The 16110-nt window shown below is 54.8% G+C and overlaps 2 protein-coding genes across 3 annotated transcripts in view; one reads left to right on the forward strand and one right to left on the reverse strand.

Annotated features, from left to right (window-relative positions):
* The window catches only part of CLCN6 (chloride voltage-gated channel 6), a 24373-nt gene extending 14701 nt beyond the window's left edge, over window positions 1-9672 (reverse strand). The window contains exons 1-12 of the mRNA XM_073316940.2: window positions 9538-9672; window positions 7340-7399; window positions 6581-6646; window positions 6140-6205; window positions 5266-5332; window positions 4255-4361; window positions 3880-4006; window positions 3167-3234; window positions 2166-2224; window positions 1592-1724; window positions 572-685; window positions 82-248 (exon numbers count right to left, since the gene is read on the reverse strand). Of these exons, the coding sequence (XP_073173041.1) occupies window positions 82-248; window positions 572-685; window positions 1592-1724; window positions 2166-2224; window positions 3167-3234; window positions 3880-4006; window positions 4255-4361; window positions 5266-5332; window positions 6140-6205; window positions 6581-6646; window positions 7340-7399; window positions 9538-9618 (1115 nt within the window). The 5' untranslated portion in view covers window positions 9619-9672. The remainder of the gene's footprint in view (window positions 1-81; window positions 249-571; window positions 686-1591; window positions 1725-2165; window positions 2225-3166; window positions 3235-3879; window positions 4007-4254; window positions 4362-5265; window positions 5333-6139; window positions 6206-6580; window positions 6647-7339; window positions 7400-9537) is intronic.
* MTHFR (methylenetetrahydrofolate reductase) overlaps window positions 9556-16110 on the forward strand; it is an 18682-nt gene continuing 12127 nt past the window's right edge. The window contains exons 1-2 of one of the 2 annotated variants that reach the window (XM_073316941.2): window positions 9556-9851; window positions 15848-16096. In XM_073316941.2, the coding sequence (XP_073173042.1) occupies window positions 15858-16096 (239 nt within the window). In that variant the 5' untranslated portion in view covers window positions 9556-9851; window positions 15848-15857. Of the gene's footprint in view, window positions 9852-15847; window positions 16097-16110 lie in introns of those variants that run through there. The other variant, XM_073316942.2, reaches the window with a different exon arrangement.

The raw sequence follows: 16110 nt of genomic DNA on the forward strand, positions 1-16110 counted from the left end.
AGGCGCTGTGGACACAGACAGTGGGGACAGACAGCCACACACAGAGATTACACCAAGGCAGGTGAAAAGGAGCACCGATACCTGACTAGCTTCGGCTTTGGATGTACGTTCCGCATGCGGTATTTCGCCAGCCTCTTATTCAGGCAGTTGAAGGTGGCTCCAAGAAGGCCTCCTACAATCCCCATCATAATGAAGAACCCCAAGTCCATGGCCGTCCAGAGGTGGCATTTTTTATCAGAGTCAGAACACTGGGGAGGGAGGACAGGTGAGGGAAGAGAGAGGGAGGAATGAGACCAGGCAGCAAAAGAGCAGATGGAGACGTACCAAAGCAGGCACCCAACACCGCGGCCACTTCTACCTCAGGCAGGAAACATTTAACAGCACCGACCACAGAACAGGATTCATTCCCTTTGTCAGACCAGAGCAGTAATTTTCCCCTTTCTCCAGGGAGCAGCTAGGGCATTCCAGCCAGAGCACCTCTGCTGGATTTCAACTCTGATTGGTTTCACACAGCAAGCCAGGAGCTACAATCCGGGGCAACTGGAGAGGCAGTAAAGCAAGCACAACACACCTTGAACTCCCCAAAGTTTAGCAGCCCAGGTAGCTGGAAAGATCCCCAACTTCTGAACTGAATCCCGGAGCGGAAGAAGTTCAGAGTGAAGGTAGCAGCCATGGAACAAAAGAGCTGGAGAAAGAGAGAGGCAGGAAGAAAAACACCCAGGTCAGTGGCGACAAGGCCAGTCTTTCCACACAAATCATGTCTGGGGAAGGGAGCTTGCAACCTACTGGCACTTCCAAAATTTAATCTTTTTACTGTGTTCAGAAAATAAGGCCACAAGAGACCATTGTGATCCCCTATTCTGACCTCTTGCATAACATAGCTCCATAGAATTTAGCTCAGTAATTCCTGCAACAAGCCCCTCATTCTGGTCATGGGCACTGAGCTGCAGCAGCTAGAATCAATTACAGGGCATGTACACAGCTTGTTGGTGTGTGTAATTTATAAATTGAGGCCTAAATTGGCTCTGGATTGGATTACAATCTTGGGGAAGCCCTCTGCTCTTTTAATCCACTCTGGAGATGGGAGTCTGCCACTGCTTCCAAGATGCGCAAAGTGTTTGGCAAAAAAAAAAAAAAAAAGGCCAAGTCACAACACCAAAGATTGCTATTCTAGTACAATCTGATGTGTTCTGAGAACTCTGCCAACTCCAGCCCAATGCAGCAATCTGAGTCAGAGAATTTCTCCAACCCTAAGGCAAAGCAAAGTCTCTTTCTCACAGCACATGGGGACGCAGGGATCGAACCTCCGCCTACTGTACTCCCACTGCCTGGAAGAAACACAGGAGCAAAGCCATTTCTCAGAGCTGCCCCAACAATGTGGAACAATTCCTTCCCGACTGCATTCCTGGGAAGCACCACTGACCCCCAGCTATAATTCTCTAGCATCAACACTGCAAGCAGTTCACATTGTGCCAGGAGAGCTCAGCTTGAGAGATTCAAGAATCTCAGGTTCGTCACAGCCGAGCTCTCTGGCTTCCAGCTCGAGTCCCCTCTCACAGGGAAGGGGAACCCAAAGAGCCAAAGTTCTCACCACTTTCCACGTGAGCCCCTGGTTCCAGAAGGAGGAACCTTCTTCCAAGCTGAACAGAGTGCCCCCGATTGGGGCCCCAAAGGCTGCAGCAACCCCCGCAGCGGCCCCTGCAGATACAAAGTCCCTTTTGTCCCTAAGCACAGAGAGAAACAATGTGAGTTTATCAAGGCAGAATCCGGAAGGAACTCGGAAAAGGGGAATCAAGCCTAGGACTAAACTAATTTCTTGATAGGGGCAGCCAGCTGTGCCCAGCATGATGCAGTTAGCTAGCTGCTGTCGGGTTTATCATCTCTCCCTAAAGTAGTACGTCTGGCTGTGGCCAGTACTTTCAATATGGGATTGAAGGGACCAGTGGTCTGATACATTATGACAAATCTTGTGTCCCCAACACCTTTTGGAGGGGGCTGCGCACCAAGAGGATTGTGGGGGAGGCAAGGTGCCGCAGGAAGGAGTCTCACCTGGAAATACAACTATGTACCTTCTCTCCATTGGGCTAACAGGCTCCAGCTGACTGACCCACCCAATCTAGCACCCCCTCTCCACCCTACCAGGCCCCCCCTCTCAGGTACAGTACCTGTCACTTCGGAAATAGGGAAAGTTAAACTGGATCTTCCTAAAGGAGATGCTCTGGAACTGAAAAACAAAAGGACAGAGTCAAAACTGACACAGTGATGAACCAAGGCAGCCCCCCCCTCCCACAACACCCCTTTGGGAGCAGCCAATGCTTGGGAAACACCGCACTTTTCTGCCTACATCTTGTTACTCCAACTGTACACCCTGGCGGAGGGAAAGCAGACAAGGAAATGTACTTTACGATAAGGTACTGGTTCCTCTTCTAGCAGATCCTATTTACAGAGCTCAGCGCATGCTGGGAGCTTTGTCCCGGGAGGGTTCTGCAAAGTACACACTACCTGCTTCTGCTGACCAGTCTCCGGGGTTTTCTCTCCTCTCACCGTGAGAGAGAGGAACGTCCAATGCTCCCTTCCCTTCCTGCAACATCTTGGCCTAAACAGGCACTGTATCCCATTGGGGATTAGAGTTCATTTCCTTTTCGTCTCTCAGCACAAACAGAGAGGCTCTCCAGACACCCCAGCACTGGGGTCATGAAGCCAGCATTCACACGCCAGAGGCCGCGAGGCCGAGCCAGGAGGCAGTGTCTGCCCTCAGGAGAAAGGACTCTTCCGTTTGTCAGCTGTTCTGGCACAGTGCGAACAGCTACACTGTGCTGCTGTTTGCCTTATTCACACGCCTAGGAGGAGCCACTGCCCAGAGAGGGGATCCCATCTTTATCCCTGCTCAGTGCTGGGTTCCTCCTGAGCCTGTAGCAGCCCTCACCAGGTGATTGAGGGAGGAGGTTATGGCGCTTATACGGATTTAAGATGGCCCAAACTTGTGACCTAGAAACGCACAGCGGAGAGGGTGCAGAACGAGGCCAACTCAGCCATGTCATCCCTCCGTCATTACTTTAGCTTCTAAGAGAACATATCTAACAGACACGACACCTGATCTTAACCAAGGGGTTGAGAGGGGCAGAGCCCAAGTCGCAGAGCGTCTCAGAGCATTTCCAGCACTAACCTGAGGCAAGCCAGCCCCCACAATAGCGCCACTGTGTATCATGGGGCCCTCCTTCCCTACAAAGAGTCCTGAAAAACAGAAAGCGTTCTCATTGCAGACAAACCCAGCACGCTCCGCCCTGTTCTGCAGTACCAGGAGAGGGGGCCAGCACTGCTTTGCCATGGGGCACAGAAACCAGTCACCCCCGTGCCTGTGTAGAACTAGTTTCCAACACGGAGGCTGAGTGCAGACCCGCCAAAGTAGGGGCACTGCCTGCTCCTGGAGACGTGATCAAAGGGAGAAATTCAGGAGCAGCATGACTCCAGGATGTCCATATTCCACGCAGCGCCAGGCAGGCATGTCCCGGGGGCGGGGGGCATACGTGTTGTGCCAACACATGCTTCTGCACAGTGCGGACATCAGCCACGCACCCGAGGCTCGGCACTGGGAATGCACTAAATACACCCATCAAAGAGGGCTGTTCTCCCCAGGTGTCTGCACTCTCCCAAGGCATAGTGGGTGAAATGCTTCCTGCTGCTTGTTCAGGTAGCTCTAGGCAGCGTGTTCCTGGCACTCAGACAGCATTTACCGACCAGAGTCTCTGTTCTCCTTCCCATCACCGGCTATAAAGGTGCAGAGCCACTACTGACCTGCCCACCTGGAGATTTTCAGTCAAACTCTGTTCCCCACCATCACACACTTAGTCCATGATGCATCTGGCAGCTTCCTCTTACCTCCGGCTACGCTGAAGAGTACTCCCAGAGCCTTGCACACCAGTGTCCGGAGACGGACTATCCCTGGCACCTTCACTCCGTTCAGGTAACATTTAATCTCCGGAATTCCAGAGCCAGCTGCCACGGGCTAGGAGGAGGACACATTAAACACCACGGTGCGTCAGCACCTCAGCAGACTGAGGAGCCCCCACCAATGAATGCAGAAAGGGACTAGGGGAAACAGCGCATCGAGAGGCTGAATTCATTAGTCTTTGTAAAATGCCCTCCTGCAGCACCTTCCGACCCAAGATTTCAGAGCAACAGACTTCATGGGCATTACCTGTTTGATAGCAGGGACAGAGAGGGGAGGAAAGGGTATATTAATAGCAGTCTCACCTCGATCAGGACAAGAAGGCTGGCAAGGAAGATGAAGGTCAGGTTAAACCCCAGCAGCTCCAGCAGCGACATGGCAAGGCAGCCCTTCTCACTGCACTCCTCCACCGCTGCAAGGAGGGAGTCAAGGCAACAGGAACACACACACCTCAGCCAACACACTCTGTAGGGCCCATTAACAGGACCCAAGGCTGAATCTCCTATTCCAGCCACCAGCCTTCAGAAAGCAGGTTCCCATCACAGCCCTCTGACCAAGCTGGTCTAAGCCTAAGATGCCCAAACCACAAGCCAGCAAGAGCATCTGACAGGCCCATGATGTTCTTTCATGGATTGGTGTTTCCCAGAAAGTGGCAGCCCACTCCGTGGTTACTACACCCAGCAACCACAAAGTGGTCTCGACTTCCATCTTCACTGCGAGCACCTTATGCTTTCCCCTTTTACGTGCTGTCCAACCGGACAATTCACAGGGCCCAGCAACAGAGAGGGACAACGAGAAATGCTGATGGCACCTTCTGTGCATGAAGTATTAGGCAGCTCCTCTGAGAAGGAGCCAGGGAAGCATGAGGATTAGAGAGCCACAGGGTGGGTCTAACAGATAATGCTGACGATTTCCTGTCAAATCATTCTGAAGGCACTGCAGAGACCCTCCATGGCAAGCATTTTTTACAGCATTTACTGGGGCCGGTTTCTCTTCCAGAATCCAGCTCTTGGTCCCAGTGATTCAAAGCCCAGATCCTGGTGAACTGAATTTTGCCAATGGCTTCAGCGGTAGGAAGACTGGGCCAGAAAGTACCCGTAAACCATGTAAACCATGCTACTCACGGTCTGTCACCTCTGCCAGGGGGACTTTCCCAGCTACTGAGCAGAATCCACAGTAGGAAGTTTAGTGGTTAACAAACCCCTCCGCCCAGGAGAGTCCTCTAATGGAACTAACCCTTTCAGGACCAGGCTCTGGTTTTAAAAGAAAGAGGCCACCTGAGTCCAACAATAAGGCAGGAACCACATAAAGGATACAGGTTTGTACCACATGGAATTTGAGTTGGGAAAAGAGTCGCACAAAGAAATCCACAAATAGACCCACCTGTGAAAGAGAGAGAAGAGGAGAGACCTGGCATCAGAGATCAATTACTTGCAAATGCCAACAGATCACCCCACTGAGACAGCTGCAGTCTGACAGAACACTGGTAATGCAGCAATTATGCATGACAGCTCCTGCACAGGCTGCTAAATCCCACAAGTGGGGAAGGAGAGTCAAGGCAAAGTAACTCCAGGTACTCAGACTCACTCCCTGCTATGCTCTTCTCAGACACATCCACCCCCATCCTATAGCCAAGATGAGGCAATGAGCTTTCCATATGACTGCCTGGGCAAATTGTTAAGAGCTAGGAAAGAGATACTCCCATGTGAGCATATCAGCAGTAGGAGCAAGCTGCAGCGGAATCCATCAGCTTTGTCAACAGAGTCCAGGTCTTGACAGTCTGTATTAAACCTGAGACATGCACAAACCACCCCCAACTTCACAGGCACCCCAGAAGACCCAAACACGTACACAGTGAAGCTAATATTCACAGTACATCTGGGGATACAATTCTGTCCTATTTGATCATTCCATTAAGTGGTTTCTTAAGGCAGGTTTCACTGCAAGCAGACTATTAGCCTTTGGGGATCTGCAAGGTAAACCTTGTAAGGAAAAGACACCGAGATGACTTATAGCAAAAAAACCCCGCCCTTTAGAAAGAAGATAATTCAGATGCATTCTCTTGTGATACTCAGAAAGGCCCAGCACCAGCCACAGACAAAGCAATCTTCTTAATGAAACACAAGGCACTCTCCTAATGGGTCTTTGGTTCTAATAATTTCCCTGCTTCCCACCCAGTAGGCTCCTTACCAGTCCAGTGCAGACTCCAATGGCGAAAACCATCACCCACTTCACCGCTTCATACCTCCGGCCTTTCTGTTTAGGGCAAGGCAATATAAGCAAGTCAAAGTATACACAAATGGGGACCAGAGAAATGTGACATCACAGTCACCAGCTGGGACAGAACTGGAGAGAGAAAACAGTGGGCACAGACAAGTATCCTGAGGAGCATCTGGGAGAGGGAGTTTGAATGATAAATATATCACGTTAAACCTGAGGCTCAGGGAAGGTCCTGGGTGCTGTGGGAGCCTATTTCTGCCCTTTTGATATAAAAGCTGAGCAGAGCACAAGGGTAAACAATACTTCTCCCATGGGAATGGGGGTCAGCCAAACCTGACTGCAGTGGAGGATATTTCTATGGATTTAGCTCTCTTAAACCAACAAAATGGGAGAGAGAGAACAGGCTCCTACCTTGTTGTCCATGCTTTCCAGTACTTCCAAGTAGGGGTCATTGATACACCGGTCATAATCCAAGCTCTGGCAAAGAACACCACAGGGTTAATGGGAGATAAGCAGCTGAAACTGATCACGCTGAGGCTTATCTAGAACTAGGAGGCTCACAGCAGGGGATGGGGAAGCATGTTAAGGGTCACTGCAATAGTTCAGGCCCTATATGTAGGCTTGGCAGACCCCACTAAGAATACAAGTGTTTGGGAGCAATTTCAATGAAAACAGAGGTTTTGAGAGATTGAAACATTATCCCTGTAGGGCTGGAAACCCAAACCCTACATTATTAGCACATCTGAACCAGGAAGGGAAACAAGCCAATCTAGTTTATTGCCCAGACTGTGTGAAATACAAAACTAACCAAGCATAGGAAATGGAAAGCAACTGAAATTTTCAATCCCGTTTTAATCTAAAGTAGTCGTAACACACATGATTTAAATAGGATTTTTAGCTTGACAGAGACTCCAATTTCACAGCGCTATGGACTGCATCAAAATGATATACCTAATCCTTCTCCCCCTAAAAGCTATGTATTACATGAAGGGTTCTACAGGGCTCAGTATTCTGATGAAGTGAGCTGTAGCTCACGAAAGCTTATGCTCAGATAAATTGGTTAGTCTCTAAGGTGCCACTAGTACTCCTTTTCTTTTTGCGAATACAGACTAACACGGCTGCTACTCTGAAATCTGTCATTTCACAAGCTGCAACTATTTAGTTTCTCACCTCATAGTCCTTGCGTGGAAGAATTTCGTCATCTTCTTCCTGTGTTTCCCCGAGGATAGTCTATGAAACAAACCCCAGAGGTAGGAGGAGAATTATCAGGAGAGCTAATGTACAGGCACCAGATATTGTGCACTGACTGGTGTTTGTTATCATTGCACTGGTTAATCCAGGTCCCCAGGTTGTAGGGGGCCTAGTGCAGGGAAGTGCTCCAAAACGCTGGAGAGGGGAGTTGCCACTTCCCCAGGTCCTACTGCTGGAGAGAAGAGTAGAGCCAGCTGTGTGAGGCAGAACTAGCATGGCACGCCAAGCAGCAGGTGAAGCGTAATTCACATTCTTGCACTCCCTAAAGCTAGCATAGATGAAAAATGGCCTCCCCATGCCACTCTGCAAGGATAGCCAACCCTCAATCCAAGAACATAATGGGAAGAAGGATATTCCAACTCGTAGACAGCCCGAAGAAAGCAGAATCTGGAGCTAGACTGATATATTCAAACCCAGCATCCTAGTAATGATCCACACTTATAACGCACCTTATCAAAGCGCTTTACAAACATTAACTAACCCACACAAAGCACCTCAAGGCAGGAAAGTATTACCTCTTTTTTAGAGATGGGGAAACAAACACAAGAGTTATAGGACTTGCCCAGAAAAACATTGGCACAGCCAACGCTGTAACTCAGGAGTTCCTTACTCTCAGGGCACGTCTACACAGCAGCTGGGAGGTACGATTCCCAGCTCAGGTAGACATACCTGTAGTAGCACTGCTCAAGCTAGCATCTACAAATAAGAGTGGCTGCTCAAACTACCTGCCTGAGCACAATCCTTACCAACCCCAGGGTACGTACTCGGGTGGCTGGCCCCCATCGCTGTAGCCACACAATTTTTTGCTGCTCGCTCAAGCAGAGCTAGCAGACGTCTGTCCACCCAAGCTGGGAATTACACCTCCCAGCTACTGTACAGACATGTACCCTTCATCTCGTGTTCAATTCCTTAGAAACGTATTCCACTTTAGCTGTGATGAATTTCTGCTCTCACCTGCACCTGTGTTATTTTAGATTTCGATACCCACAGTATGAGTGGGGCAGAAAGAATAAAGGAAAGGGATCTACAGTATGAACACCAGAGGTGTCAAGCCAGAACACAGTACAAACAAAGACAGCTGAAGGCAGATAGGACAGAGCCACGCGTGTGTGTTTAGAGAGGGGATGATTTTGCATGGCACACAGGTGAAAGGTTAGCAAGAGAAACTGAGGCCAGAGAATGGCTCCTTTTCCCCTAACCCATTTAACTCCGACCCTTTTGTCTCATTTCAAACTCCCGCGCCCCTTCCCACCTGCTTGCTCTACTGCAGCAGAGAGCAATGAAGAGACAAGACGAGTTAACAGAACGGGCAGCCCCAACCCTGAGCTGTACGGGAGACAAAGAGACATTACAGCCGGGCTGAGCCGGGGAGGAGGTGGGAGAAGCAAGGGGAAAGCCAAGGGCAGACAAAGAGCCATGGTGAAAGCAAAGGACTCCCGGGGGGGGGGGGGGGAGGAGTTAGGAGGTGCAGGGGCGGGGCGGGAGGACTCCGCCTGCCCTGGCTGCCAAGGAGACAGAAAGCCCCAGACACTTGTATGAGGCTATTTGCATAAAGGAAAAGGGGCCGCTGCGCTCTGCTCCAGACACCCCCCCGGCCCCTGCCCTGCAGCGGCTCCCCCCCGCCCAGCCCCCCCCGCTCCCAGCGGCTCCCCCCCCCGCCCCACGCCCAGCCCCCCCCGGCTTCCAGCGGCTCCCCCCCCCGCCCCCCGCCCAGCCCCCCCCGGCTTCCAGCGGCTCCCCCCCCCGCCCCCCCGCCCAGCCCCCCCCGGCTCCCAGCGGCTCCCCCCCCGCCCCACGCTCAGGCCCCCCCGCTCCCAGCGGCTCCCCCCCCGCCCCACGCTCAGGCCCCCCCGCTCCCAGCGGCTCCCCCCCCGCCCCACGCTCAGGCCCCCCCGCTCCCAGCGGCTCCCCCCCCGCCCAACTCCCCCCGGCTCCCAGCGGCTCCCCCCCCGCCCCACGCCCAGCCCCCCCCCCGCTCCCAGCGGCTCCCCCCCCGACCCACGCCCAGCCCCCCCCGGCTCCCCCCCCCACCCCACGTCCAGCCCCCTCCCGCTCCCAGCGGCTCCCCCCCCGCCCAGCCCCCTCCCGCTCCCAGCGGCTCCCCCCCAGCCGCCTACCAGCTCCTCCGGGGTGCGGCTCTCCCTCTCCCCGCAGCACGGGCAGCAGCAGCACCACCAGGGGGCCCCGCACCCCGCCATCTTCCGCCGCCGCCGCCCACCCCTCACGTGACGTCTCCCTCGTCCCCGCCTGGTCTCGCCCCACGTGCGAGGAGGCGCGTGAGGTGGGCGGGGGGAATGGCGGGTTCTGGGTCACGTGACGAGAGGGAGGCCCGCTGGGCGACTCCTCCCCCGGGGAGAGGAATTTAACGCGCGCTCCCGTGGCAACGGGCACGTGCAGGAACTTGGTGGAGCTGAGACAGCTGGAGGCCGGGGTACGTGCGGGGGGAGCCCGGATCCGGGCGGCGCGGCCTGGGGGGGGAGACCCTGGATCAGGCCCCCATCCCCGGGCTGGGTGCGTGCGTGCGTGGGGGGGGAGACTCTGGATCAGGCCCCCAATCCTCGGGCTGGGTGCGTGCGTGGGGGGGGAGACCCCGGATCAGGCCCCCCCATCCCCGGGCTGGGTGCGTGCGTGCGTGGGGGGGGAGACTCTGGATCAGGCCCCCCCATCCCCGGGCTGGGTGCGCGCGTGGGGGGGGAGACCCCGGATCAGGCCCCCCCATCCCCGGGCTGGGTGCGCGCGTGGGGGAGAGACCCCGGATCAGGCCCCCATCCCCGGGCTGGGTGCGTGCGCGCGTGGGGGAGAGACCCCGGATCAGGCCCCCCCATCCCCGGGCTGGGTGCGTGCGCGCGTGGGGGAGAGACCCCGGATCAGGCCCCCCCATCCCCGGGCTGGGTGCGTGCGTGGGGGGAGAGACCCCGGATCAGGCCCCCCCATCCCCGGGCTGGGTGCGTGCGTGGGGGGAGAGAGACCCCGGATCAGGCCCCCCCATCCCCGGGCTGGGTGCGTGCGCGCGTGGGGGAGAGACCCCGGATCAGGCCCCCCCATCCCCGGGCTGGGTGCGTGCGCGCGTGGGGGAGAGACCCCGGATCAGGCCCCCCCATCCCCGGGCTGGGTGCGTGCGCGCGTGGGGGAGAGACCCCGGATCAGGCCCCCCCATCCCCGGGCTGGGTGCGTGCGCGCGTGGGGGAGAGACCCCGGATCAGGCCCCCCCATCCCCGGGCTGGGTGCGTGCGCGCGTGGGGGAGAGACCCCGGATCAGGCCCCCCCATCCCCGGGCTGGGTGCGTGCGCGCGTGGGGGAGAGACCCCGGATCAGGCCCCCCCATCCCCGGGCTGGGTGCGTGCGCGCGTGGGGGAGAGACCCCGGATCAGGCCCCCCCATCCCCGGGCTGGGTGCGTGCGCGCGTGGGGGAGAGACCCCGGATCAGGCCCCCCCATCCCCGGGCTGGGTGCGTGCGCGCGTGGGGGAGAGACCCCGGATCAGGCCCCCCCATCCCCGGGCTGGGTGCGTGCGCGCGTGGGGGAGAGACCCCGGATCAGGCCCCCCCATCCCCGGGCTGGGTGCGCGCGTGGGGGAGAGACCCCGGATCAGGCCCCCCCATCCCCGGGCTGGGTGCGCGCGTGGGGGAGAGACCCCGGATCAGGCCCCCCCATCCCCGGGCTGGGTGCGCGCGTGGGGGAGAGACCCCGGATCAGGCCCCCCCATCCCCGGGCTGGGTGCGCGCGTGGGGGAGAGACCCCGGATCAGGCCCCCCCATCCCCGGGCTGGGTGCGCGCGCGCGTGGGGGAGAGACCCCGGATCAGGCCCCCCCATCCCCGGGCTGGGTGCGTGCGCGCGTGGGGGAGAGACCCCGGATCAGGCCCCCCCATCCCCGGGCTGGGTGCGTGCGCGCGTGGGGGAGAGACCCCGGATCAGGCCCCCCCATCCCCGGGCTGGGTGCGTGCGTGGGGGAGAGACCCCGGATCAGGCCCCCATCTCTGGTCAGGCTCGGTGGGGGAGCTCAGATGCATTGCAGGGGTGGAGCTGAAAGAATAGGGGACACATAGAATAGGGTCGGAGACACACAGTGAGCACCCAGAGCCCAAGGGAGCCCCGAGGCAGGACAGCGCAGAACCGGGGAAGGGGGAGATTTAGGGGAAAAGAGAGGGAGACTCCTGCCTTGAGCTGGGTGGGAAACTGTTGTTCCGCTCAGAGGAAAGGTTTGAGATTTCAAAAAAGTTCCCTGTGCAGGACTGGCACAAAACGGTGAAAACCTGACAATTTTCACTGAACTGAAATTTCACAGTGTGTTTTGTTTTGGAAACTGAACCGGGGTGTTTCCCAAATGAAATGTGCTCCCAGGCTGGCTGCAGTGGAGCAAGCCCTGACTGACTTCCAAGCAGGTTGGCAAGGAGCCCAGCCTGGGAGTTGACAAGAAGCCTATGCAGGTTGCCTACAAACTGTCCAGACAGTGGTAACTGAACTGTTCCTGTAAAATGGCTCAATTGATGAATCAGCAGATTCTGAAACACCCCCTCCCCAGTTTCCCCCAAAATGTTTAGGTTTTTTTTATTTTAGGGAATCTTTCTGACCAGCTGTACTCCAGCCCTTATGGGGATATCTTCATCCTGGAGTATAGGCAAACTGGCATGGACCCAGCCTCCCTGGGCTGGCAGCAGTTGCCTGTTTGGAAGTAGGGGAAAGGGGCTTGTGGGCTGATAGAGATGGACAATACCCCCCACCCCCATTATTAGAAATAATATTAGTTCCATTTTACAGATGGGGAAACAGAGGGATCACAGTCAGTGGGAGAGCTGAGATTAGAACCCTGGAGTCCTGGCCTCCCCTTCTTTAATCTGTACAGTACTCTCAGCCTTTCCAGACTCCTGTCCCCTTTTCAGGAGTCTGATTTGTCTTGCATACCCCCAAGTTTCCCCTCACTTAAAAACCGCTTGCTGACAAAAATCAGACATAAAAGTACAAAAAAGTGTCACAGTACATTATTACTAAAAATTGCTTTTACTTTCTCATTTTTACAATATAGTTATAAAATAAATCAGAATATAAATATAGTTCTTATATATTAATATGACTTATATTTCAGTATAAAGTCATTGTCTGTATTAAATTTTAGTTTGTACGGACTTCGCTACACTTTTTATGTAGCATGTTGTAAAACTAGGCAAATCTCTAGATGAGTTGATGTACCCACTGGAAGACCTCTGCGTACCCCCAGGGGTATAAGTACCCCTGGTTGAGAACCACTGTGTTAGGCTGCCTGGCTTAAGATGCACAGGGGAGAGGTGCACCTGGCTCAGGAGACCTGGGAGAGTGGACTGCTCCCCCAGGGTCAGGGGAATGTGGGACCCAGCCAGGATGCCTCCTACACCTCCCATCCCAAAGCTGGGAAGTAATGTCCATCACAAGCTCTGCCTGGCAGCACCCTGTTTTGGTTGTTAGTTCTGCTCTGCTTGGGGGAGGGACAATCTGTCTGAGCAGCTAGGCATGTACTCATATGCTCCTTCTTGTACTTGCCTTGGGGGTTATTTAAGGTGAATAACTGATTAGTGTGGCCGGGGGCCAAGCTGTCCCAATCCAGTCCTTGAAAGAAAAGCCACGTTATCTCCTCTTTCACCACCACGGGGTCTGGCTCTGAAGCCTGGGCGAAGATTTTTGCCTCTCTGAAACTTTTCACCTCCTGACTTCACAGAGCAGCAAGTCCCAGCCTCAGGGCCTTCTATCTCCAGCCACCTTTCCCCTTGTAACTCCATTAGTTACTGAGGCCGTGTGAGCTATTATCCTCTCTCCTGCTAATGCTCTTGCTCTCCAACCTCTCCTTGCTGTCTCCCTTGCGGCTGTGCAAACCCAAGCAATCACGTCAATAACAGCCAGTGGATACAGGGAATGAACGAAACCTACGGTGAAGGCAGAGGCTGGGTAGATGATTGTCTCTCACCTGTTACTGGCCCTTGTCTGGCTTCTCTTGCCAATAAGCCCTTATTGAATCTGAGGATGAGGGCGTGGCCTTGCATATTGCTGGTGGAGATACCTTATCTGCAGGCTCCTTTTTCAGGCTTACAATAATCAATTGTCCTCCTCTTGCCCCTTTCATCAGAGGGCCTCAAAGCACAGTACAGACCCTAATGAATGAAGCCTCAACCCTTCCCTGGAGGTGGAGATATAATCCCAGATAGGGAAACTGAGGCACATATGTGACTTGCCCAAGGAACTGCAGCAACTCAGTAACAGAGCTGGGAAGAGACCCCATGAGTTAGGATTCCCAGTCAGTACCTTTGGTCTAACCCAGTGGTTCTCAACCTATTTACCATTGTGGACTGCATCCAATACGACCTATATTGGCCCCTGAGGATGTCGCATGGGCCGCAGCTGTGCTGATTGGGCTGTGGGTTGAGAACCACTGGGCTAACCACTAACACCCACTTCTGTGCTGTGGGTTAGAACAATGATGGTGGGAGTGGAGAGGATCAGGCTTCGCTTCTCACTTACTGGACGCCAGGATCAGAGTTTTTATGCTGCTTCTGGTTGGTTCTGCTCCAGTTGTAATTGTTACTGTGACTGCTCTGTACACACATCCGGTCTGTACGCACACAAGAGATTGGAGGCCCAGCATCAGCAGCCTCCCTGCTCCTTTTTCACCACTCCTGCCAGCTGGATGGGTCCCCAGAGGCGAGGCTAAGCCTTTCTCCTGAGCCTTTCAGCCTGAGCCCTCATGCAAGCAGCAAAGGAGGAGCAAAGTCCACCTACCCGTGGCTGGTTTGGGTGACATGGACAGGTGGTGCCATAAGTACAGGATTTGTGCTGTCGCTTCCTCCAAACAGAAGTTAAAGCAGCCTGTCCTGGGATGAGCTGGACTGTATGCTCCTTCTTTCCAAAGCACCGGGTGGAGAGCAGCTGAGAAGAGACACTTATCAAGGCCCTCTAGGCCAGGGAGCCATGCTCCGAATTGGGAGTTAAGAGGCCTGGAGTCTGTTCCCAGCTCTGCCACTGACTTGCTGTGTGTCTTTGGGCATGTCACTTCATCTCCCTGCATCTCTGCGTCGCCATCTGTAAAGCAAGTGTAAAGTGCTGATCTTGCTACAAGACCAGCAGCAGGCCAGGCTGTTTTCATTCCCGGGCTCAGGTTAGACTTGCCAGTCAGTCAGTTCATCCCCATTTTGAAGGGGGTTGATTGGCAGCTTGTCCCCCAAGGAATAACTACATTCCCTTTGGCCGCCCTGGCAGACAAGAGGACTTTTCCTAGCTTGCATCCAGGCATTCCAGCATGGTGTTTTGGGAAGAGGTTCTCAGGGGACGGGAATGCTGAGTGCATGGACAAGGAGGCTGTGTGTAGAGGGGAATGCGGGATGGGGAGAATCTCATTCGAAAGGAATGCTGGGTGATGGGAGAGTTCTCAGCTGAAGGCAGATTCTTGTGATGCCAGACTGGACACAGCACTAGGTAACAGACCGTAGGGAACACACACGGCACATGTCAGGCCGTTGTGACTAGCTGACCGTGCTGGACTTTTCCATCTGACTTCTGACAGAGAAGAAGACTATGGGCTTGAGGGCAGGGTTCTGAGGGTAGTGATCCAGCCTTTCTCCCCAAGCTATTTTAAGAAACATTGCTGTTTGGGAATAAACAGAAGAGAGACAGCATGGCCCTGCTGTGGGCACATCTTGTGCTAGAGAGGTGGCTGGACGCAGCCCACTCTGGACAGAGCTGCTGGCAACCCCAGTCCCTGTCCAGAAGGTCAGACTGACCTTCACAAGCTGCACGAGGACGCTGCGGTAAATAAATTGTAAAGCATTTGAAAGTTCAGAAAGAAACTCTTAAACCTACTGATTCCGATGAGGGACAAAATCACTCCTGTTTAACTTTAGGCTTTAGCAGAGTTACACCGGGGTGAATAAGGTCCACTGACTGCTCTCCATCACTGCATACTCAGGCTGATCTCCACGCGCAGCTGCTAAGTAGGGCTGACTAGGGTCTTGTAGGAGCTAGTTTGGAGGCAGGGACTGCCATACCCGCCAGAACGCCTTGGGAGCATTAGCAGGCGCCAAGGTCATTCAGCTGGCCCTGCTGTTCTGGTGAGGGCTCAGGACCCATTGCTGCTCCTCAGATCTTATCACTGCTCAGTGGGATTTCTGTACTGTTAAAAACCATTGAGCAGACATGGACGGAGAGTTCAGGGAAGGGAGGGTGTGGAGTGATTAACAACTCCTGAGTCTCCTTCCAGCCCCACTGAAATCTTCAAGTGTGGTGGATCGTTGACAACAGGGAGGCAACATGCATTTCTCCTATATCCTGTGCCCTGTGATCCCCCTTGTCTTCCGGCACCCTCTTCCAGCTCCTGCTTGGAGCAGCCTCCCATAAACTGCCTTCCTAGTCACCCCACAAAAGCCCCTAGGCAGTGACACCCACCCTCCTCCCCTCGCCCCCTCCCAGAGAGCGCATCATGGTCAACGAGCCCCACAGCGCCAGCAGTGGAAGTGCCAGTTCCAGGTCGGAGGGCAGCAGCAGCGGCAGTGAGAGCTCCAAGGACAGCTCGCGATGCTCCACCCCGGTCCTGGATGCTGAGCGCCATGAGCGGCTGCGGGAGAAGATGCGCCGGCGATACGACTCCGGGGACAAGTGGTTCTCCTTGGAGTTCTTCCCCCCGCGGACGGCCAATGGTGCAGTCAATCTGATCTCCAGGTGAGACCTGTGGG

Source organism: Lepidochelys kempii, chromosome 18 (assembly GCF_965140285.1).
Source record: "Lepidochelys kempii isolate rLepKem1 chromosome 18, rLepKem1.hap1, whole genome shotgun sequence".
In the NCBI taxonomy this organism is placed as follows: Eukaryota; Metazoa; Chordata; order Testudines; family Cheloniidae; genus Lepidochelys; species Lepidochelys kempii.